Source organism: Electrona antarctica (assembly GCF_951216825.1).
Source record: "Electrona antarctica genome assembly, contig: scaffold_95, whole genome shotgun sequence".
Taxonomy (NCBI): Eukaryota; Metazoa; Chordata; class Actinopteri; order Myctophiformes; family Myctophidae; genus Electrona; species Electrona antarctica.
In genome coordinates this window covers 273806-299474 of record NW_027638032.1, presented here as the reverse complement: position 1 = coordinate 299474, position 25669 = coordinate 273806, and the positions used below count along the sequence as shown (strand labels likewise).

At 41.9% G+C, this 25669-nt stretch overlaps 1 protein-coding gene and 1 long non-coding RNA gene across 2 annotated transcripts; both read left to right on the top strand.

The window, feature by feature from the left end:
- The first annotated feature begins 19724 nt into the window (after positions 1–19724).
- Positions 19725–21370, top strand: LOC306918446. Its single transcript, XR_013789336.1, has 5 exons — positions 19725–19786; positions 19987–20362; positions 20623–20724; positions 21001–21233; positions 21347–21370. It is a non-coding gene; the product is annotated as an uncharacterized lncRNA (long non-coding RNA).
- A 30-nt stretch (positions 21371–21400) lies between these two features.
- On the top strand, positions 21401–24996 carry LOC306918447 (uncharacterized protein). The gene is made up of 9 exons (XM_079531348.1): positions 21401–21526; positions 21652–21745; positions 21829–22173; positions 22281–22398; positions 22737–22828; positions 22923–23037; positions 23204–23467; positions 23643–23819; positions 23912–24996. The coding sequence occupies exons 1-9, from the start codon at positions 21468–21470 to the stop codon at positions 24124–24126; spliced, it is 1479 nt and encodes a 492-aa protein (XP_079387474.1). The 5' UTR covers positions 21401–21467; the 3' UTR covers positions 24127–24996.
- Positions 24997–25669: the final 673 nt, after the last annotated feature.

Below are 25669 nucleotides of genomic sequence, written 5' to 3'. Positions count from 1 at the left end.
GGTCTCGAACGGCATACTATAGCATGCCGTTTTTCATCATTTTTGAGGATTTGAAAAAAAGACGAAAATCACTCCGAGACCATGGGCTATAGCCCATCGTCTCGGAGTCATTTTCGTCTTTTTTTCAAATCCTTGTTTTTCATAATTTATGACCATGGCGATGGGCTATAGCCCATGGTCTCGAACGGCATACTATAGCATGCCGTTTTCCATCATTTTTGAGGATTTGAAAAAAATACGAAAATCACTCCGAGACCATGGGCTATAGCCCATCGTCTCGGAGTCATTTTCGTCTTTTTTTCAAATCCTTGTTTTTCATAATTTATGACCATGGCGATGGGCTATAGCCCATGGTCTCGAACGGCATACTATAGCATGCCGTTTTGCATCATTTTTGAGGATTTGAAAAAAAGACGAAAATCACTCCGAGACCATGGGCTATAGCCCATCGTCTCGTAGTCATTTTCGTCTTTTTTTCAAATCCTTGTTTTTCATCATTTATGGCCATGGCGATGGGCTATAGCCCATGGTCTCGAACGGCATGCTATAGTATTCCGTTTTGCATCATTTTTGAGGATTTGAAAAAAAGACGAAAATCACTCCGAGACCATGGGCTATAGCCCATGGTCTCGGAGTCATTTTCGTCTTTTTTTCAAATCCTTGTTTTTCATAATTTATGACCATGGCGATGGGCTATAGCCCATGGTCTCGAACGGCATACTATAGCATGCCGTTTTGCATCATCTTTGAGGTTTTGAAAAAAGACAAAAAATCACTCCGAGACCATGGGCTATAGCCCATCGTCTCGGAGTCATTTTCGTCTTTTTTTCAAATCCTTGTTTTTCATCATTTATGACCATGGCGATGGGCTATAGCCCATGGTCTCGAACGGCATACTATAGCATGCCGTTTTCCATCATTTTTGAGGATTTGAAAAAAAGACGAAAATGACTCCGAGACCATGGGCTATAGCCCATGGTCTCGGAGTCATTTTCGTCTTTTTTTTCAAATCCTCGTTTTTCATCATTTATGACCATGGCGATGGGCTATAGCCCATGGTCTCGAACGGCATACTATAGCATGCCGTTTTCCATCATTTTTGAGGATTTGAAAAAAAGACGAAAATCACTCCGAGTCGAGACCATGGGCTATAGCCCATCGTCTCGGAGTCATTTTCGTCTTTTTTTCAAATCCTTGTTTTTCATCATTTATGACCATGGCGATGGGCTATAGCCCATGGTCTCGAACGGGATACTATAGCATGCCGTTTTGCATCATCTTTGAGGATTTGAAAAAAAGACAAAAAATCACTCCGAGACCATGGGCTATAGCCCATCGTCTCGGAGTCATTTTCGTCTTTTTTTCAAATCCTTGTTTTTCATCATTTATGACCATGGCGATGGGCTATAGCCCATGGTCTCGAACGGGATACTATAGCATGCCGTTTTGCATCATCTTTGAGGATTTGAAAAAAAGACAAAAAATCACTCCGAGACCATGGGCTATAGCCCATGGTCTCGGAGTCATTTTCGTCTTTTTTTTCAAATCCTTGTTTTTCATCATTTATGACCATGGCGATGGGCTATAGCCCATGGTCTCGAACGGCATGCTTTAGTATTCCGTTTTGCATAATTTTTGAGGATTTGAAAAAAATACGAAAATCACTCCGAGACCATGGGCTATAGCCCATCGTCTCGGAGTAATTTTCGTCTTTTTTTCAAATCCTTGTTTTTCATCATTTATGACCATGGCGATGGGCTATAGCCCATGGTCTCGAACGGCATGCTTTAGTATTTCGTTTTGCATAATTTTTGAGGATTTGAAAAAAATACGAAAATCACTCCGAGACCATGGGCTATAGCCCATCGTCTCGGAGTAATTTTCGTCTTTTTTTCAAATCCTCGTTTTTCATCATTTATGACCATGGCGATGGGCTATAGCCCATGGTCTCGAACGGCATACTATAGCCTGCCGTTTTCCATCATTTTTGAGGATTTGAAAAAAAGACGAAAATGACTCCGAGACCATGGGCTATAGCCTATGGTCTCGGAGTCATTTTCGTCTTTTTTTCAAATCCTTGTTTTTCATCATTTATGACCATGGCGATGGGCTATAGCCCATGGTCTCGAACGGCATACTATAGCATGCCGTTTTCCATAATTTTTGAGGATTTGAAAAAAAGACGAAAATTAGTCCGAGACCATGGGCTATAGCCCATCGTCTCGGAGTCATTTTCGTCTTTTTTTTCAAATCTTAGTTTTTCATCATTTATGACCATGGCGATGGGCTATAGCCCATGGTCTCGAACGGGATACTATAGCATGCCGTTTTGCATCATCTATGAGGATTTGAAAAAAAGACAAAAAATCACTCCGAGACCATGGGCTATAGCCCATCGTCTCGGAGTCATTTTCGTCTTTTTTTCAAATCCTTGTTTTTCATCATTTATGACCATGGCGATGGGCTATAGCCCATGGTCTCGAACGGCATACTATAGCATGCCGTTTTCCATCATTTTTGAGGATTTGAAAAAAAGACGAAAATCACTCCGAGTCGAGACCATGGGCTATAGCCCATCGTCTCGGAGTCATTTTCGTCTTTTTTTCAAATCCTTGTTTTTCATCATTTATGACCATGGCGATGGGCTATAGCCCATGGTCTCGAACGGCATACTATAGCATGCCGTTTTCCATCATTTTTGAGGATTTGAAAAAAAGACGAAAATTACTCCGAGACCATGGGCTATAGCCCATCGTCTCGGAGTCATTTTCGTCTTTTTTTTCAAATCTTAGTTTTTCATCATTTATGACCATGGCGATGGGCTATAGCCCATGGTCTCGAACGGGATACTATAGCATGCCGTTTTGCATCATCTTTGAGGATTTGAAAAAAAGACAAAAAATCACTCCGAGACCATGGGCTATAGCCCATCGTCTCGGAGTCATTTTCGTCTTTTTTTCAAATCCTTGTTTTTCATCATTTATGACCATGGCGATGGGCTATAGCCCATGGTCTCGAACGGCATACTATAGCATGCCGTTTTCCATCATTTTTGAGGATTTGAAAAAAAGACGAAAATGACTCCGAGACCATGGGCTATAGCCCATGGTCTCGGAGTCATTTTCGTCTTTTTTTTCAAATCCTTGTTTTTCATCATTTATGACCATGGCGATGGGCTATAGCCCATGGTCTCGAACGGCATGCTTTAGTATTCCGTTTTGCATAATTTTTGAGGATTTGAAAAAAATACGAAAATCACTCCGAGACCATGGGCTATAGCCCATCGTCTCGGAGTAATTTTCGTCTTTTTTTCAAATCCTTGTTTTTCATCATTTATGACCATGGCGATGGGCTATAGCCCATGGTCTCGAACGGCATGCTTTAGTATTTCGTTTTGCATAATTTTTGAGGATTTGAAAAAAATACGAAAATCACTCCGAGACCATGGGCTATAGCCCATCGTCTCGGAGTAATTTTCGTCTTTTTTTCAAATCCTCGTTTTTCATCATTTATGACCATGGCGATGGGCTATAGCCCATGGTCTCGAACGGCATACTATAGCATGCCGTTTTCCATCATTTTTGAGGATTTGAAAAAAAGACGAAAATGACTCCGAGACCATGGGCTATAGCCTATGGTCTCGGAGTCATTTTCGTCTTTTTTTCAAATCCTTGTTTTTCATCATTTATGACCATGGCGATGGGCTATAGCCCATGGTCTCGAACGGCATACTATAGCATGCCGTTTTCCATAATTTTTGAGGATTTGAAAAAAAGACGAAAATTAGTCCGAGACCATGGGCTATAGCCCATCGTCTCGGAGTCATTTTCGTCTTTTTTTTCAAATCTTAGTTTTTCATCATTTATGACCATGGCGATGGGCTATAGCCCATGGTCTCGAACGGGATACTATAGCATGCCGTTTTGCATCATCTATGAGGATTTGAAAAAAAGACAAAAAATCACTCCGAGACCATGGGCTATAGCCTATGGTCTCGGAGTCATTTTCGTCTTTTTTTCAAATCCTTGTTTTTCATCATTTATGACCATGGCGATGGGCTATAGCCCATGGTCTCGAACGGCATACTATAGCATGCCGTTTTCCATAATTTTTGAGGATTTGAAAAAAAGACGAAAATTAGTCCGAGACCATGGGCTATAGCCCATCGTCTCGGAGTCATTTTCGTCTTTTTTTTCAAATCTTAGTTTTTCATCATTTATGACCATGGCGATGGGCTATAGCCCATGGTCTCGAACGGGATACTATAGCATGCCGTTTTGCATCATCTATGAGGATTTGAAAAAAAGACAAAAAATCACTCCGAGACCATGGGCTATAGCCCATCGTCTCGGAGTCATTTTCGTCTTTTTTTCAAATCCTTGTTTTTCATCATTTATGACCATGGCGATGGGCTATAGCCCATGGTCTCGAACGGCATACTATAGCATGCCGTTTTCCATCATTTTTGAGGATTTGAAAAAAAGACGAAAATCACTCCGAGTCGAGACCATGGGCTATAGCCCATCGTCTCGGAGTCATTTTCGTCTTTTTTTCAAATCCTTGTTTTTCATCATTTATGACCATGGCGATGGGCTATAGCCCATGGTCTCGAACGGCATACTATAGCATGCCGTTTTCCATCATTTTTGAGGATTTGAAAAAAAGACGAAAATTACTCCGAGACCATGGGCTATAGCCCATCGTCTCGGAGTCATTTTCGTCTTTTTTTTCAAATCTTAGTTTTTCATCATTTATGACCATGGCGATGGGCTATAGCCCATGGTCTCGAACGGGATACTATAGCATGCCGTTTTGCATCATCTTTGAGGATTTGAAAAAAAGACAAAAAATCACTCCGAGACCATGGGCTATAGCCCATCGTCTCGGAGTCATTTTCGTCTTTTTTTCAAATCCTTGTTTTTCATCATTTATGACCATGGCGATGGGCTATAGCCCATGGTCTCGAACGGCATACTATAGCATGCCGTTTTCCATCATTTTTGAGGATTTGAAAAAAAGACGAAAATGACTCCGAGACCATGGGCTATAGCCCATGGTCTCGGAGTCATTTTCGTCTTTTTTTTCAAATCCTTGTTTTTCATCATTTATGACCATGGCGATGGGCTATAGCCCATGGTCTCGAACGGCATGCTTTAGTATTCCGTTTTGCATAATTTTTGAGGATTTGAAAAAAATACGAAAATCACTCCGAGACCATGGGCTATAGCCCATCGTCTCGGAGTAATTTTCGTCTTTTTTTCAAATCCTTGTTTTTCATCATTTATGACCATGGCGATGGGCTATAGCCCATGGTCTCGAACGGCATGCTTTAGTATTTCGTTTTGCATAATTTTTGAGGATTTGAAAAAAATACGAAAATCACTCCGAGACCATGGGCTATAGCCCATCGTCTCGGAGTAATTTTCGTCTTTTTTTCAAATCCTCGTTTTTCATCATTTATGACCATGGCGATGGGCTATAGCCCATGGTCTCGAACGGCATACTATAGCATGCCGTTTTCCATCATTTTTGAGGATTTGAAAAAAAGACGAAAATGACTCCGAGACCATGGGCTATAGCCTATGGTCTCGGAGTCATTTTCGTCTTTTTTTCAAATCCTTGTTTTTCATCATTTATGACCATGGCGATGGGCTATAGCCCATGGTCTCGAACGGCATACTATAGCATGCCGTTTTCCATAATTTTTGAGGATTTGAAAAAAAGACGAAAATTAGTCCGAGACCATGGGCTATAGCCCATCGTCTCGGAGTCATTTTCGTCTTTTTTTTCAAATCTTAGTTTTTCATCATTTATGACCATGGCGATGGGCTATAGCCCATGGTCTCGAACGGGATACTATAGCATGCCGTTTTGCATCATCTATGAGGATTTGAAAAAAAGACAAAAAATCACTCCGAGACCATGGGCTATAGCCCATCGTCTCGGAGTCATTTTCGTCTTTTTTTCAAATCCTTGTTTTTCATCATTTATGACCATGGCGATGGGCTATAGCCCATGGTCTCGAACGGCATACTATAGCATGCCGTTTTCCATCATTTTTGAGGATTTGAAAAAAAGACGAAAATCACTCCGAGTCGAGACCATGGGCTATAGCCCATCGTCTCGGAGTCATTTTCGTCTTTTTTTCAAATCCTTGTTTTTCATCATTTATGACCATGGCGATGGGCTATAGCCCATGGTCTCGAACGGCATACTATAGCATGCCGTTTTCCATCATTTTTGAGGATTTGAAAAAAAGACGAAAATGACTCCGAGACCATGGGCTATAGCCCATGGTCTCGGAGTCATTTTCGTCTTTTTTTTCAAATCCTTGTTTTTCATCATTTATGACCATGGCGATGGGCTATAGCCCATGGTCTCGAACGGCATGCTTTAGTATTCCGTTTTGCATAATTGTTGAGGATTTGAAAAAAATACGAAAATCACTCCGAGACCATGGGCTATAGCCCATCGTCTCGGAGTAATTTTCGTCTTTTTTTCAAATCCTCGTTTTTCATCATTTATGACCATGGCGATGGGCTATAGCCCATGGTCTCGAACGGCATACTATAGCATGCCGTTTTCCATCATTTTTGAGGATTTGAAAAAAAGACGAAAATCACTCCGAGTCGAGACCATGGGCTATAGCCCATCGTCTCGGAGTCATTTTCGTCTTTTTTTTCAAATCTTAGTTTTTCATCATTTATGACCATGGCGATGGGCTATAGCCCATGGTCTCGAACGGGATACTATAGCATGCCGTTTTGCATCATCTATGAGGATTTGAAAAAAAGACAAAAAATCACTCCGAGACCATGGGCTATAGCCCATCGTCTCGGAGTCATTTTCGTCTTTTTTTCAAATCCTTGTTTTTCATCATTTATGACCATGGCGATGGGCTATAGCCTATGGTCTCGAACGGCATACTATAGCATGCCGTTTTCCATCATTTTTGAGGATTTGAAAAAAAGACGAAAATCACTCCGAGTCGAGACCATGGGCTATAGCCCATCGTCTCGGAGTCATTTTCGTCTTTTTTTCAAATCCTTGTTTTTCATCATTTATGACCATGGCGATGGGCTATAGCCCATGGTCTCGAACGGCATACTATAGCATGCCGTTTTCCATCATTTTTGAGGATTTGAAAAAAAGACGAAAATGACTCCGAGACCATGGGCTATAGCCCATGGTCTCGGAGTCATTTTCGTCTTTTTTTTCAAATCCTTGTTTTTCATCATTTATGACCATGGCGATGGGCTATAGCCCATGGTCTCGAACGGCATGCTTTAGTATTCCGTTTTGCATAATTGTTGAGGATTTGAAAAAAATACGAAAATCACTCCGAGACCATGGGCTATAGCCCATCGTCTCGGAGTAATTTTCGTCTTTTTTTCAAATCCTCGTTTTTCATCATTTATGACCATGGCGATGGGCTATAGCCCATGGTCTCGAACGGCATACTATAGCATGCCGTTTTCCATCATTTTTGAGGATTTGAAAAAAAGACGAAAATCACTCCGAGTCGAGACCATGGGCTATAGCCCATCGTCTCGGAGTCATTTTCGTCTTTTTTTTCAAATCTTAGTTTTTCATCATTTATGACCATGGCGATGGGCTATAGCCCATGGTCTCGAACGGGATACTATAGCATGCCGTTTTGCATCATCTATGAGGATTTGAAAAAAATACAAAAAATCACTCCGAGACCATGGGCTATAGCCCATCGTCTCGGAGTCATTTTCGTCTTTTTTTCAAATCCTTGTTTTTCATCATTTATGACCATGGCGATGGGCTATAGCCTATGGTCTCGAACGGCATACTATAGCATGCCGTTTTCCATCATTTTTGAGGATTTGAAAAAAAGACGAAAATCACTCCGAGTCGAGACCATGGGCTATAGCCCATCGTCTCGGAGTCATTTTCGTCTTTTTTTCAAATCCTTGTTTTTCATCATTTATGACCATGGCGATGGGCTATAGCCCATGGTCTCGAACGGCATACTATAGCATGCCGTTTTCCATCATTTTTGAGGATTTGAAAAAAAGACGAAAATTACTCCGAGACCATGGGCTATAGCCCATCGTCTCGGAGTCATTTTCGTCTTTTTTTTCAAATCTTAGTTTTTCATCATTTATGACCATGGCGATGGGCTATAGCCCATGGTCTCGAACGGGATACTATAGCATGCCGTTTTGCATCATCTTTGAGGATTTGAAAAAAAGACGAAAATGACTCCGAGACCATGGGCTATAGCCCATGGTCTCGGAGTCATTTTCGTCTTTTTTTTCAAATCCTTGTTTTTCATCATTTATGACCATGGCGATGGGCTATAGCCCATGGTCTCGAACGGCATGCTTTAGTATTCCGTTTTGCATAATTTTTGAGGATTTGAAAAAAATACGAAAATCACTCCGAGACCATGGGCTATAGCCCATCGTCTCGGAGTAATTTTCGTCTTTTTTTCAAATCCTCGTTTTTCATCATTTATGACCATGGCGATGGGCTATAGCCCATGGTCTCGAACGGCATACTATAGCATGCCGTTTTCCATCATTTTTGAGGATTTGAAAAAAAGACGAAAATCACTCCGAGTCGAGACCATGGGCTATAGCCCATCGTCTCGGAGTCATTTTCGTCTTTTTTTCAAATCCTTGTTTTTCATCATTTATGACCATGGCGATGGGCTATAGCCCATGGTCTCGAACGGCATACTATAGCATGCCGTTTTCCATCATTTTTGAGGATTTGAAAAAAAGACGAAAATGACTCCGAGACCATGGGCTATAGCCTATGGTCTCGGAGTCATTTTCGTCTTTTTTTTCAAATCCTCGTTTTTCATTATGACCATGGCGATGGGCTATAGCCCATGGTCTCGAACGGCATACTATAGCATGCCGTTTTCCATCATTTTTGAGGATTTGAAAAAAAGACGAAAATCACTCCGAGTCGAGACCATGGGCTATAGCCCATCGTCTCGGAGTCATTTTCGTCTTTTTTTTCAAATCCTTGTTTTTCATCATTTATGACCATGGCGATGGGCTATAGCCCATGGTCTCGAACGGGATACTATAGCATGCCGTTTTGCATCATCTTTGAGGATTTGAAAAAAAGACAAAAAATCACTCCGAGACCATGGGCTATAGCCCATCGTCTCAGAGTCATTTTCGTCTTTTTTTCAAATCCTCGTTTTTCATCATTTATGACCATGGCGATGGGCTATAGCCCATGGTCTCGAACGGCATACTATAGCATGCCGTTTTCCATCATTTTTGAGGATTTGAAAAAAAGACGAAAATCACTCCGAGTCGAGACCATGGGCTATAGCCCATCGTCTCGGAGTCATTTTCGTCTTTTTTTCAAATCCTTGTTTTTCATCATTTATGACCATGGCGATGGGCTATAGCCCATGGTCTCGAACGGCATACTATAGCATGCCGTTTTCCATCATTTTTGAGGATTTGAAAAAAAGACGAAAATTACTCCGAGACCATGGGCTATAGCCCATCGTCTCGGAGTCATTTTCGTCTTTTTTTTCAAATCTTAGTTTTTCATCATTTATGACCATGGCGATGGGCTATAGCCCATGGTCTCGAACGGGATACTATAGCATGCCGTTTTGCATCATCTATGAGGATTTGAAAAAAAGACAAAAAATCACTCCGAGACCATGGGCCCATCGTCTCGGAGTCATTTTCGTCTTTTTTTCAAATCCTTGTTTTTCATCATTTATGACCATGGCGATGGGCTATAGCCCATGGTCTCGAACGGCATACTATAGCATGCCGTTTTCCATCATTTTTGAGGATTTGAAAAAAAGACGAAAATCACTCCGAGTCGAGACCATGGGCTATAGCTCATCGTCTCGGAGTCATTTTCGTCTTTTTTTCAAATCCTTGTTTTTCATCATTTATGACCATGGCGATGGGCTATAGCCCATGGTCTCGAACGGCATACTATAGCATGCCGTTTTCCATCATTTTTGAGGATTTGAAAAAAAGACGAAAATTACTCCGAGACCATGGGCTATAGCCCATCGTCTCGGAGTCATTTTCGTCTTTTTTTTCAAATCTTAGTTTTTCATCATTTATGACCATGGCGATGGGCTATAGCCCATGGTCTCGAACGGGATACTATAGCATGCCGTTTTGCATCATCTTTGAGGATTTGAAAAAAAGACGAAAATGACTCCGAGACCATGGGCTATAGCCCATGGTCTCGGAGTCATTTTCGTCTTTTTTTTCAAATCCTTGTTTTTCATCATTTATGACCATGGCGATGGGCTATAGCCCATGGTCTCGAACGGCATGCTATAGTATTCCGTTTTGCATCATTTTTGAGGATTTGAAAAAAAGACGAAAATCACTCCGAGACCATGGGCTATAGCCCATCGTCTCGGAGTAATTTTCGTCTTTTTTTCAAATCCTCGTTTTTCATCATTTATGACCATGGCGATGGGCTATAGCCCATGGTCTCGAACGGCATACTATAGCATGCCGTTTTCCATAATTTTTGAAGATTTGAAAAAAAGACGAAAATCACTCCGAGTCGAGACCATGGGCTATAGCTCATCGTCTCGGAGTCATTTTCGTCTTTTTTTCAAATCCTTGTTTTTCATCATTTATGACCATGGCGATGGGCTATAGCCCATGGTCTCGAACGGCATACTATAGCATGCCGTTTTCCATCATTTTTGAGGATTTGAAAAAAAGACGAAAATTACTCCGAGACCATGGGCTATAGCCCATCGTCTCGGAGTCATTTTCGTCTTTTTTTTCAAATCTTAGTTTTTCATCATTTATGACCATGGCGATGGGCTATAGCCCATGGTCTCGAACGGGATACTATAGCATGCCGTTTTGCATCATCTTTGAGGATTTGAAAAAAAGACGAAAATGACTCCGAGACCATGGGCTATAGCCCATGGTCTCGGAGTCATTTTCGTCTTTTTTTTCAAATCCTTGTTTTTCATCATTTATGACCATGGCGATGGGCTATAGCCCATGGTCTCGAACGGCATGCTATAGTATTCCGTTTTGCATCATTTTTGAGGATTTGAAAAAAAGACGAAAATCACTCCGAGACCATGGGCTATAGCCCATCGTCTCGGAGTAATTTTCGTCTTTTTTTCAAATCCTCGTTTTTCATCATTTATGACCATGGCGATGGGCTATAGCCCATGGTCTCGAACGGCATACTATAGCATGCCGTTTTCCATAATTTTTGAAGATTTGAAAAAAAGACGAAAATCACTCCGAGTCGAGACCATGGGCTATAGCCCATGGTCTCGGAGTCATTTTCGTCTTTTTTTCAAATCCTCGTTTTTCATCATTTATGACCATGGCGATGGGCTATAGCCCATGGTCTCGAACGGCATACTATAGCATGCCGTTTTCCATCATTTTTGAGGATTTGAAAAAAAGACGAAAATCACTCCGAGACCATGGGCTATAGCCCATCGTCTCAGGAGTCATTTTCGTCTTTTTTTCTAATCCTTGTTTTTCATAATTTATGACCATGGCGATGGGCTATAGCCCATGGTCTCGAACGGCATACTAAAGCATGCCGTTTTGCATCATCTTTGAGGATTTGAAAAAAAGACAAAAAATCACTCCGAGACCATGGGCTATAGCCCATCGTCTCGGAGTCATTTTCGTCTTTTTTTTCAAATCCTTGTTTTTCATCATTTATGACCATGGCGATGGGCTATAGCCCATGGTCTCGAACGGCATGCTATAGTATTCCGTTTTGCATCATTTTTGAGGATTTGAAAAAAAGACGAAAATCACTCCGAGACCATGGGCTATAGCCCATCGTCTCGGAGTAATTTTCGTCTTTTTTTCAAATCCTCGTTTTTCATCATTTATGACCATGGCGATGGGCTATAGCCCATGGTCTCGAACGGCATACTATAGCATGCCGTTTTCCATAATTTTTGAGGATTTGAAAAAAAGACGAAAATCACTCCGAGTCGAGACCATGGGCTATAGCCCATGGTCTCGGAGTCATTTTCGTCTTTTTTTCAAATCCTCGTTTTTCATCATTTATGACCATGGCGATGGGCTATAGCCCATGGTCTCGAACGGCATACTATAGCATGCCGTTTTCCATCATTTTTGAGGATTTGAAAAAAATACGAAAATCACTCCGAGACCATGGGCTATAGCCCATCGTCTCGGAGTCATTTTCGTATTTTTTTCAAATCCTTGTTTTTCATCATTTATGACCATGGCGATGGGCTATAGCCCATGGTCTCGAACGGCATGCTTTAGTATTCCGTTTTGCATAATTTTTGAGGATTTGAAAAAAATACGAAAATCACTCCGAGACCATGGGCTATAGCCCATCGTCTCTGAGTAATTTTCGTCTTTTTTTCAAATCCTCGTTTTTCATCATTTATGACCATGGCGATGGGCTATAGCCCATGGTCTCGAACGGCATACTATAGCATGCCGTTTTCCATCATTTTTGAGGATTTGAAAAAAAGACGAAAATCACTCCGAGTCGAGACCATGGGCTATAGCCCATCGTCTCGGAGTCATTTTCGTCTTTTTTTCAAATCCTTGTTTTTCATCATTTATGACCATGGCGATGGGCTATAGCCCATGGTCTCGAACGGCATACTATAGCATGCCGTTTTCCATCATTTTTGAGGATTTGAAAAAAAGACGAAAATCACTCCGAGACCATGGGCTATAGCCCATCGTCTCGGAGTCATTTTCGTCTTTTTTTTCAAATCTTAGTTTTTCATCATTTATGACCATGGCGATGGGCTATAGCCCATGGTCTCGAACGGGATACTATAGCATGCCGTTTTGCATCACCTTTGAGGATTTGAAAAAAAGACAAAAAATCACTCCGAGACCATGGGCTATCGTCTCGGAGTCATTTTCGTCTTTTTTTTCAAATCCTTGTTTTTCATCATTTATGACCATGGCGATGGGCTATAGCCCATGGTCTCGAACGGCATGCTATAGTATTCCGTTTTGCATCATTTTTGAGGATTTGAAAAAAAGACGAAAATCACTCCGAGACCATGGGCTATAGCCCATGGTCTCGGAGTCATTTTCGTCTTTTTTTCAAATCCTCGTTTTTCATCATTTATGACCATGGCGATGGGCTATAGCCCATGGTCTCGAACGGCATACTATAGCATGCCGTTTTCCATCATTTTTGAGGATTTGAAAAAAAGACGAAAATCACTCCGAGACCATGGGCTATAGCCCATCGTCTCGGAGTCATTTTCGTCTTTTTTTCAAATCCTTGTTTTTCATCATTTATGACCATGGCGATGGGCTATAGCCCATGGTCTCGAACGGCATGCTTTAGTATTCCGTTTTGCATAATTTTTGAGGATTTGAAAAAAATACGAAAATCACTCCGAGACCATGGGCTATAGCCCATCGTCTCTGAGTAATTTTCGTCTTTTTTTCAAATCCTCGTTTTTCATCATTTATGACCATGGCGATGGGCTATAGCCCATGGTCTCGAACGGCATACTATAGCATGCCGTTTTCCATAATTTTTGAGGATTTGAAAAAAAGACGAAAATCACTCCGAGTCGAGACCATGGGCTATAGCCCATGGTCTCGGAGTCATTTTCGTCTTTTTTTCAAATCCTCGTTTTTCATCATTTATGACCATGGCGATGGGCTATAGCCCATGGTCTCGAACGGCATACTATAGCATGCCGTTTTCCATCATTTTTGAGGATTTGAAAAAAATACGAAAATCACTCCGAGACCATGGGCTATAGCCCATCGTCTCGGAGTCATTTTCGTATTTTTTTCAAATCCTTGTTTTTCATCATTTATGACCATGGCGATGGGCTATAGCCCATGGTCTCGAACGGCATGCTTTAGTATTCCGTTTTGCATAATTTTTGAGGATTTGAAAAAAATACGAAAATCACTCCGAGACCATGGGCTATAGCCCATCGTCTCTGAGTAATTTTCGTCTTTTTTTCAAATCCTCGTTTTTCATCATTTATGACCATGGCGATGGGCTATAGCCCATGGTCTCGAACGGCATACTATAGCATGCCGTTTTCCATCATTTTTGAGGATTTGAAAAAAAGACGAAAATCACTCCGAGTCGAGACCATGGGCTATAGCCCATCGTCTCGGAGTCATTTTCGTCTTTTTTTCAAATCCTTGTTTTTCATCATTTATGACCATGGCGATGGGCTATAGCCCATGGTCTCGAACGGCATACTATAGCATGCCGTTTTCCATCATTTTTGAGGATTTGAAAAAAAGACGAAAATCACTCCGAGACCATGGGCTATAGCCCATCGTCTCGGAGTCATTTTCGTCTTTTTTTTCAAATCTTAGTTTTTCATCATTTATGACCATGGCGATGGGCTATAGCCCATGGTCTCGAACGGGATACTATAGCATGCCGTTTTGCATCACCTTTGAGGATTTGAAAAAAAGACAAAAAATCACTCCGAGACCATGGGCTATCGTCTCGGAGTCATTTTCGTCTTTTTTTTCAAATCCTTGTTTTTCATCATTTATGACCATGGCGATGGGCTATAGCCCATGGTCTCGAACGGCATGCTATAGTATTCCGTTTTGCATCATTTTTGAGGATTTGAAAAAAAGACGAAAATCACTCCGAGACCATGGGCTATAGCCCATGGTCTCGGAGTCATTTTCGTCTTTTTTTCAAATCCTCGTTTTTCATCATTTATGACCATGGCGATGGGCTATAGCCCATGGTCTCGAACGGCATACTATAGCATGCCGTTTTCCATCATTTTTGAGGATTTGAAAAAAAGACGAAAATCACTCCGAGACCATGGGCTATAGCCCATCGTCTCGGAGTCATTTTCGTCTTTTTTTCAAATCCTTGTTTTTCATCATTTATGACCATGGCGATGGGCTATAGCCCATGGTCTCGAACGGCATGCTTTAGTATTCCGTTTTGCATAATTTTTGAGGATTTGAAAAAAATACGAAAATCACTCCGAGACCATGGGCTATAGCCCATCGTCTCTGAGTAATTTTCGTCTTTTTTTCAAATCCTCGTTTTTCATCATTTATGACCATGGCGATGGGCTATAGCCCATGGTCTCGAACGGCATACTATAGCATGCCGTTTTCCATCATTTTTGAGGATTTGAAAAAAAGACGAAAATCACTCCGAGTCGAGACCATGGGCTATAGCCCATCGTCTCGGAGTCATTTTCGTCTTTTTTTCAAATCCTTGTTTTTCATCATTTATGACCATGGCGATGGGCTATAGCCCATGGTCTCGAACGGCATACTATAGCATGCCGTTTTCCATCATTTTTGAGGATTTGAAAAAAAGACGAAAATCACTCCGAGACCATGGGCTATAGCCCATCGTCTCGGAGTCATTTTCGTCTTTTTTTTCAAATCCTTGTTTTTCATAATTTATGACCATGGCGATGGGCTATAGCCCATGGTCTCGAACGGCATACTATAGCATGCCGTTTTCCATCATTTTTGAGGATTTGAAAAAAAGACGAAAATCACTCCGAGACCATGGGCTATAGCCCATCGTCTCGGAGTCATTTTCGTCTTTTTTTCAAATCCTTGTTTTTCATAACTATAGCCCATCGTCTCGTAGTCATTTTCGTCTTTTTTTCAAATCCTTGTTTTTCATCATTTATGGCCATGGCGATGGGCTATAGCCCATGGTCTCGAACGGCATGCTATAGTATTCCGTTTTGCATCATTTTTGAGGATTTGAAAAAAAGACGAAAATCACTCCGAGACCATGGGCTATAGCCCATGGTCTCGGAGTCATTTTCGTCTTTTTTTCAAATCCTTGTTTTTCATAATTTATGACCATGGCGATGGGCTATAGCCCATGGTCTCGAACGGCATACTATAGCATGCCGTTTTGCATCATCTTTGAGGATTTGAAAAAAGACAAAAAATCACTCCGAGACCATGGGCTATAGCCCATCGTCTCGGAGTCATTTTCGTTTTTTTTTCAAATCCTTGTTTTTCATCATTTATGACCATGGCGATGGGCTATAGCCCATGGTCTCGAACGGCATACTATAGCTGCAACACTGTATCACATGTAAAAGTCAAACCTCGACTTTTTGACAGACCCCGGGAAAAGTCACCGTTTGACTTTTTAAAAGTCAAATACTGACTTTTCTCAAGGGGGCGCTGTATTTTCTTTGTCTTGTCAATATTAAACCGAACGGGGATAAAAACGGTTAAAACACGTGGATTTAATGCAACATAACGCACGTCACTCGCCACCCTAACAATCCTGGGAATATTATGATAATATTGAATATTTTTCAATTAGTATTGTTTGAGACCGAGAGTTTTGATTAACATTTCCGACTACATGACGTCATGTCAGATTACTTCTGTCTGCCTGCCTGTCTGTCTATCTGTCTATCTATCTAACCGTGTGCTTGTCTACTATTCCGGCACTTTAATGAGTCATTTATGAAGGTTTCCAACGGAAATATATTATTATTATTTTTATTATTATTATTGACTCCATTTTGGATTGCGTCATGACGTCACTGAACGTCCGTCCACTTCCATGCAACGTCTACAGGCACTCTATTATGCTCCAGCGTCCTGCATCCGGATCTGAACGTAAACAAACCGTTTCCGTATCCGCTCTCTAAATAGACTCAGATTTGTTTGTTTTATGGCTGTTAATAATTAATTAATTTACTATATATAATGTACGTTTAATTTGTTATGTCAAATCTGATCGGAGTTGGTCAATCACTTTTGTTATTGTATATTTTACCTCTCGAGAAGTAGTCCTATTGACGTCACTACCTGTCTGTCTACCTACAGTACGATAACACTAGTGACGTGATTCAGGTAAGAGCTATGATTCTTTTCTAGCATACATCTATAGATATAGATGTATATCTATAGATGTTTAATCTATGTTTAATCTGCCCCACAACATGACACAACCGCCATGGCGTTATTTACATGTCGGGATGTGTAGGTTAGAATGTTGGCAGGTCTGTAAACGTTTTAATACTGCTTTTCTTTGTCTTTAGCATTTAGCTTTAGCATTTAGCTCAACTTTAGCTAACAACCATGGGAACTGGAGTAAGCTAAGCTGTGGGGGTCCCTAAAGCAATGGATCCCAAAGTGGGGTCTGGGGACCCCCAGGGGTCCTTGATGGAGTTCTGTCTGTCTGTCTGTCTGTCTGTCTGTCTCTGCTGTGTGTGTGTGTGTGTGTGTGTGTGTGTGTGTGTCTCTGTCTGTCTGTCTCTGCTGTGTCTGTCTGTCTGTCTGTCTGTCTGTCTGTCTGTCTGTCTGTCTGTCTCTCTGCTGTGTGTGTGTGTGTGTGTGTGTGTGTGTGTGTGTGTGTGTCTGTCTGTCTGTCTGTCTGTCTCTGCTGTGTCTGTCTGTCTGTCTGTCTGTCTCTGCTGTGTCTGTATGTCTGTCTGTCTGTCTGTCTGCTGTGTGTGTGTCTGTCTGTCTCTGTCTGTCTGTCTCTCTCTGGTGTGTGTCTGTGTGTCTGTCTGTCTGTCTGTCTCTGCTGTGTCTGTCTGTCTGTCTGTCTGTCTGTCTGTCTGTCTGTCTGTCTGTCTCTCTCTGCTGTGTGTGTGTGTGTGTCTGTCTGTCTGTCTGTCTGTCTAATGCATGTCAAACTGGGGGTCCTTGAAATTAAAATGGCGTTGAGAATCACTGCTAGAGCTGTACAAATACAAATCTTCTCTTATGGGGGTCCCTGGCATATCTGTTCAAATGGGGGTCCACAGGATAATTAGTCCTTGACATGAAAAAGTTTTATTTGTATATTTTTCATTTTCTGAAAAAGCAAAGATCCTCATAGTTAAGGGGTCCTTGCAAATAAAGCATTTGAGAATTGTGTTATTTTTATTTGAAAATAGCTGATCTAAAATGCAATGCATAGCAATGCGATTTGTTGTGGGCTTGTAGGTCTACTTTTGGGCAGTAATGTACAATGTAGAGTGTTGCATTCTCTGTTTTGTTTTCTCTTGCAGATCATTCCTATACCAACCTCATTCCTGCCAACCTCCCAAACCTACCACAACCTCTTTCAAACAAACCAAAGGCACTTTTAAGAGCCACGTTTATTGTCTGTCTCTCCCTCTCCTGTCACGCTGTATCTGTCTGTCTCTCTCGCCCTTTCTATTTGTGTGTCTGTCTATACCTTTGTTTGTCATCTACATCTGTTGTCTGTGTTTTGTACTTTTTACTCATCACCAGTGACTCCGAAGATCCGTTCGCGGACCTGGATGAGTTTGTTGATCAGCTAGAACAGAAGGACCAACAGAATGTATTAAACACTCTTGATGACTTGTTTCCACTGGAGTCACAAGGGGAGGCACCACCAGCATCTAAGAAGTCAAAGAGAAAGACACCTCAGCCGGCGGTGAAGTGGGCAAACAGAGATTGCGATGGAAACATCATCCCTGTGAGGCCCAGTTCAAGCAGGACACCGTCAAATCAGGGTCAGTATTGTTGTTGCATTAAATATATTTGAGAGATCTTGCTTATTTTGCCACTCAAATCAAGGAGTACAAAACAAGTAGTCACTAGTGTTGGGTAATTGAAAGAGATAAATTAAGACTTATACTAGTACATACAGTACTAAAGCAGTATACAAAACAAGATAATCAAAGTTGTCGTCATTGTGAGCTGGGACGGCACTGTTTCAGGCAGTAAAGCAACTGCTGAGCTGAAGTTTACCGGTTCAAACCCCAGCTCCCCCTTGGGTTAAGGCCTAATCATAGTTGAGTTTTCGGTGATGAGGTGACCACTGCTATCACCCAAAACTACAACATGACGTGACGTCACTGCACGGCGGTGAAGAGAAACCACCTCTCTCCCCAGCCCTTCTCTCTGTGTTTACTCACCACCGCTCCGGGCAATGTCATTGGTCTAGAAGTTGTTATGTTGGGCTGGCTATAGTGTATTTGATAATAGTTGCTCAGCTCGCACACACACACAGAAACACACTCGTCATGGCCAGGACCGTTGTGGTTTTGTGAGTGTGTGTGTGTGTGGGGGGGGAATGGGTGGCTGCGTATAAACAGTGACACTTGGTGGTGAAAAAACGCTATTTCCGTGCTCAGAGTGGCTGCACCACTCATAAATAGAATAGGAACAGAAAAGGACCAGAAAGGCATATAGCCAGTAGAGAGAAAACAATGGACGAATTTGAGGAAGTGTTGGCCATGGAGGGTAGGAGATATGAGCATGGTGATGGACTAACTTTCATCAAAACAATGGTGCCGGTTCGATTCCCCGGACGGGCAGGAAAAATCTGGGTCAGGAAGTGATTGGTCATCACTCACCCAACACCGCTGAAGTGCCCTTGAGCAAGTCACTCTGACTGAACCCCCAACTGCTCCAGTGGAGCTGCTTAGTGGCCAACGGTATAAGACTGATGTTGTTGTACTGGTCAGCTCCCAGGTTTTAATGTGTGTCTGTGTGTGTTTCTATGTGTGCAGGGCGTTGCTGAAAATGAGCATGCTCAGCTATACCCTGGGTAAATAAAGGAGGGAAAGAAAATGAATGGCGCTTCATTAATTTCATAGGCAATTGAACTGTTGTCCACTGAAATGTATACTAGTCATCTCAGGCTGGATAATAAGGTTGCCTGCCACTACTAGCCTTTAAACAAATAGGACATTGATTTTAGTCTTATGAATGTGAATGAGTGTTTCTTTTGTTATTTCTTCTGTTAGCAGCTGGTCCAAGTAGGAAGGATGTATCCCGTCAAAAGACTGTTCCTCCCTCTGTTCCTGACACTAACTATGAGGTCGCAGTTTCTCCAGATAATGTTGGTGTGTATTTCATTATCACATTTATATTTTATTGTAAGTTTGTAACAATCTGTCATCGAGTTAAAATGTTAATTACATGTTTGTATTTCAAATTATTCTCAACTACACTCTTCCCAGCCATTCCATGCATTATACTTTGTATATCATGTAAAACAGAAAGTGATTTTTGATTTTCAATATGCCGTAATATTTTAACAGAGAGTTTCATACAAGAGCTCCAGCTCTCACTGGGGGATGTTCAGGAAGCACCAACCGCATCAGCGCCTCTCCAGGCTTCTTCCGACTGGAGTACACGGAAGCGTCTCTTTGCAGAGAGATGGAGAGCAGAGAGACCCAGGCTAGTCAACAGTGCAGCAGCAAAAGAAAATGTAGCCCCACACATCTGCCAACAGTGTGCCATGAATCCAGCTGCTGTTCGCTGTCATGACTGCCAACCACGCCCCTACCTCTGTGCTGAATGTGACGTCATCACACACTCCAGATATGTGCTCCACAACAGAGATGCCATGACTGCCGGTTTCTACCAGCCGTTGTCTCCAACCACTTGCATTGTGGATAAGGCTACCTGCCATTGTGGTAAGTTCTTGTTTGTGAGTACACCGTAACATATTTAACTGACACGTTAAGCTTGTTAGTTTGATCACTTAAACAATACTTTGTTGTTTTCATTTTAAATGCATTTGCATGCCCCATGTCAATCAGCTTCCTGAGAATATATTGGAATACTTTTTCAGCAATCTATTTGACATTTCTCAAGAACAGATTCTGTCTCTTGTGGTCGTTCAAGCGATCATGATGTATTTCCTATTGAATTTATGATGTATGATTTTTTTCAGAGCGCTTTGTACCTGTGCAGATACCTGATTTAATTTGTAGTTGTCCAAAAGAGGCATTGAGGCTGAAGCCAGGGAAAGGGGTTTCTCTCATCACAATAAATGGTAAGGAACTGAAAGTCTTTAATAAAATCCTTCTTAAAACTCAAGTTTGTCTTCAGTACGTATATAAAATATATGCCACACCCACACTGTACCACCCTAACCCTGTGTGTGTGTGTGTGTGTGTGTGTGTGTGTGTGTGTGTGTGTGTGTGTGTGTGTGTGTGTGTGTGTGTGTGTGTGTGTGTGTGTGTGTGTGTGTGTGTGTGTGTGTGTGTGTGTGTGTGTGTGTGTGTGTGTGTGTGTGTGTGTGTGTGTGTGTGTGTGTGTTGCTCCCTAGGACGATATGATCTCCACATGCCCGACCTGAGTTGTGATGCATGCAACGCCACTTGGACTGCTGGAATAGATGCGTTAATTAACCGGAACTACTGGCCTGCTACGCTTCAGTTCGCCACCGTTTATGAGACGGATGTTTTCCATTCATTCGAACAGATGAAGATGGCATCACCAGGGTTGTCCTGCCAGGCCTTTTTAAGAATGCTTGATCAGCGCACTGTCCACTTTGGTCGTGTGAGTATTGAACTTCTGTAGCCTACAGAACATCTGTTTGTCATCTGGGTTGAATTGGCTGCTAATATAATGGTTGCACATTATTAGCTGTCGATTTCTTTATTTTTAAATAGACTGGGACGATCCTAAGAGATGCCTTTCAGAAATCCTTTTTTTGAGTGGGAAGCGGTGCAGTTTGAGCTGGAAAACCTCTGCAAGGAAGAGCCTTTCAAGTGTCCAGCATGCACACCGGACATGGTTGCATTATCAGTGGACGGAAATCGCAAACATTACCGTTTCAAGAATGCAGCCAGGTACTTCTAAATTAGTATATTGTAACACCATTTATCTAAATAAAAAAACAAGTCTAATATGCACCAAGTGTCCTCATACTGTAAGATATAGTAAGCTGTTCGTGTGCCGTTTTTGTTTTCTTCAGATCTGAGGAACCGGCTATCTTTGAAGGCAACTTCATAGCCAAGGATGAAGACGTGCACAGATTTGTGGAATACATACACCAGAAGACAAAGCATGTAAGCATGATTGGATTGCATACAATAATTATATGTGCACGAGTACATACGAAGGTTTTCATCTTTCATATTCCATAATGTAGAACTCCGGAAAAGGTGTTTGTGGAGGGGAGTGGACAGCAGCCAGAGAGACCTCCAGAAAATCTACCAGCTGTATAGATGAAGAGGGACTGGAACTCGCGGTGTGTCGGCATGGAGTGTTACTCTGTGCCCTAAATATGTACAGGGGAGAAATATATGCCTACCCCATGTACCTGCAGCAAAAGATGGCCAGCAGCCAAATCAATTTTTTTTGTATGGATGTGACATGCAGATATTGGCCCTACCTCAAAAACGTTTCAGATCAATGTCCAGAGCTGAAGCATCTTTTGAACATGAAGCCATTTCTTTCTGTGTTTCATGCCAAAGCCCATGATTTCAAATGTGAGGTAAGGAAACATTGCCATTGGATTGAATGACTATCAGAACACTAGTACGTGAATGTCGCGGCTTGTCGCCATCATCTGAGCATTGTATTTGTTGTATATTTACCCAGGTGAAATGGAGTGGGCAATACCAGGATGGCGCGGGTCAGACACTAGGGGAGGAGGTAGAGCAATGCAATGCCTTCCTCTCTAGGATTGCAGTGACCACAAAACACATGTCAAAAGCAGGTGAGGTGACCACATACAGCACTACCTGTAAAGAAAAAACATTACTTAAGTGTACTTAGGATGTTAACATTTATTGTCTCCACCAGCCGAAGGCATGGGGAGAGTATGTTTGTCTGTGTCCATCCGTGTGTGTGTGTCCATCCATCCGTGTACAGCGAATCTCCGGCACTGTTGGCTTAGCCGATGCCAAACTGTGCACACACACTCCCTGGATGCCAACGACACACCTCTGCCCCAATTATTACACAATGGCCTGGTATAGCGTCATGAGGCCGATTTTTTGCAAAACTAATTTCTTTATATTTTTTGATAATGTTGATATCAATTTCTTTTGGCAGGACGCAACGACATGTTAACCCTCATGGCTATGAACTGGAATCGGAAAAAGTGTGACAATTTAGCCACCGCACTGGCTCGCCGGTATCAGAAGGTAATGACATCAATAACGTTCTTTTAGATGTTGAATATCCCGACATGTTAGAGACAACATTTGTTTTATTGGCTATGATTCTTTGTCATTGTAGACCAGCAAGGCTCTTCAAAGCCACTTACAGAACCTTGAGTCGATGAAGGTCGAATTTGCAGTGGCAGAGAGCCAGTTGGAAGAGTGGGTCCAGGATGTAAAGGAGTGGGCTGAAGGTATAAGGCTGTTCTCATTAAATGCTTTTGCCAGGTGACATCAGTAGAGAATGTAATGTTAACTTCCACTCACATTGTGCCTTGTACTCATCCTCTACTGCAATCTTGCATGAAATTGTGAATAATTGTTCACTTAAAGTGCAACCCACCTATTTCGTCTTTGCAGCACCAGCTGCATACGGGCCCAGTGGCTTGGAAAGCACAATTGAGATGCTAGTGGTGAGTCTCAGGAGGAGGACCCAGCGCCTTTATGCCGATAATTCTGGGAACAAGGGGCGTGCCAGGATCCGCCGCAAGATTAGGTCGGAGAAAGAGGTCTTGTCTTCTGCTGTGGAGCAATATAACAGCATGGTTCCATGCAACGAAGCCCTGTCCATGGAAACCATTCTGTCTGTTGAGAAAGCATGGCCATGGCACCTACAACTCACTGGTATGTACACTAGTCTGTTGACTACCAACAAATCAGATGCATAACGACACAATAATAGATCATATGCTTGCTTGTTGAACTGAGGAGTGGCCAACACATGAATCATGTGTTTACAAATGGCAATTGGCAATCCTACTCATTCTCCCTGTGAATCTGTGTCAAAAATGCATTCCAGACTCTGTCGATCTCAAGACGAAGAGAAAGGCATTCGACACCGTAATGGCTGTAAGGAGACATGAGGAGGAGAAGAAGATCCTCGTGAAAGAGATGAATCAACACTGGAAGTCTCTTTCAACTCGTGCTGATGGCCTAAAGGAGCTATCTTGCATTATTTCATCTGAGGCAACGGAAGGTATGTATTGCAATATAATAATTCATAGACATGATACACAACTCTGACGACTGTTGTTAAAGTTACTAACAGACTTTTTCTTGTGTTCTAAGAGTCACCGTGGGGCCTGAGTGAAGACGGGTTGAACGGTCTGCAGAGCATCATTCAGAGAAAGCTGTGGAAGATCAAAGAAGTGATGACCCACTCAAGGGAATGTTACCTGAAGGGTTTATCTGGAGCAGAGAGCGTCAGCTTTTTGGAAGATAGTCCTGCTGATGATGAAGAAGAATATGACATTGACTCTGACACGTCCGATGACGAACTGTAAGCAGCAAATGCCCGGGACTAACAAGCAATAGCATCCATCTGCAGGCTTGGATACCTAAAGTGCTATTCAGCCACGCTGGAACACTTTTGTTGGACTGCTTTTTCTATGTTTGATTCCCCCCCGGGTGTGGATTAGTTACCAATTTGTTTCCGACAGCAGAGACATCTTATCAACATGTCAACAACATATCAACAACTGACTTGCTTAGTTGAATGCTTGATTCTGAATCAATGCATTCTAATCATTGAATAATGACAAAATTCCTTTTTTTGCCATGAACACATTAGGCAACAAAGTCTTATGCGCACACATATGGTATGAGACGGGTACATAGGCAGGGCTCAATGTATTCAGAAAAATGCACATAAAGTGCACAAAGACCTGCACACCGTCTGCACTTGCAATACAAACTTTATTTAGGCAACGTTTCTTTGACCGAAACGTTGCCACGGACACATTTGTCTGTATGGACATATTATGACCCCTGGATGGTCTGGACCTGACCGCTCAACTCAATAACAGACTGCTAACAAATCCACCCGCTTTGAATGTGATCAACCCGATAATCACCAGTGGCAGTAGTCTGGGGTTCCTAATTAGGAAACACAGAAGTGACTGCGCTTCTCCGTACTTGTAGTTATGTTTAGGTTAGTGTATGAGGTGGGTTGTTCTCAGTAGGCTCCCAGCATGTGCAGTAGGTCGATACGATCGTCTTGATAAGTAACCTACTGGTGATTATCGGTTGATTTTCAGTCGAATCTGCTAGACAAATCCAACACTCAGCACCTGGCTCTTATCAATCTGCATTGCTTTAAAAACAATATCCAAACACATTGTCATCTACAGCTGAAAAGTACAAAATAAATTCTAGGAATCTGTGTCATGTTTGTGTCTCTTGCTACCAAAATATATAGTCGGAATTCCGACACTGACAAAGGCCTGCGCGCAGAAACGCGTCTGCCTGGTTTGACTGCTGCTGTGGATTCTAACTTTATTAAACAAGACTACTACTATTACTGAGAGTCTGGATTTCATTATCTTTCTATACGTATTCCCTGAATCTGCACCATGCCTGAACACTCACAGACTCAACTTGGGTTGACCGAGCCTTTCCCTTACAGTTAATCATACATGTTTGCAGGAATATAATTCAGCTATATTTGAATTAAGATAAATATTGTGTATGTGTGTGTATATATTACAGTAACCAGTGAATAAATTAATGTGGTAATACATAGTGTGCTATTAATGTGGTAACATGTAGTAAGAGTGTGCTCTAAATGTAGTAATAGTGTTGTAATAGTGTGCTATAAATGTGGTAATAGTGTTGTAATAGTGTGCTATAAATGTGGTAATAGTGTGCTATAAATGTAGTAATAGTGTGCTATTACATAATACACATAGTAATACAAAATAACACTTGTGTGAAGTGAGGGGCGCTCTTATTATCTCATTCTGGCCAATCACAATTTGTGAACTCACTTTTGTCTTCATTGTTTGTGTTACACAAGGTTGGTGTACAGAAACACTGAAAGCTATACCC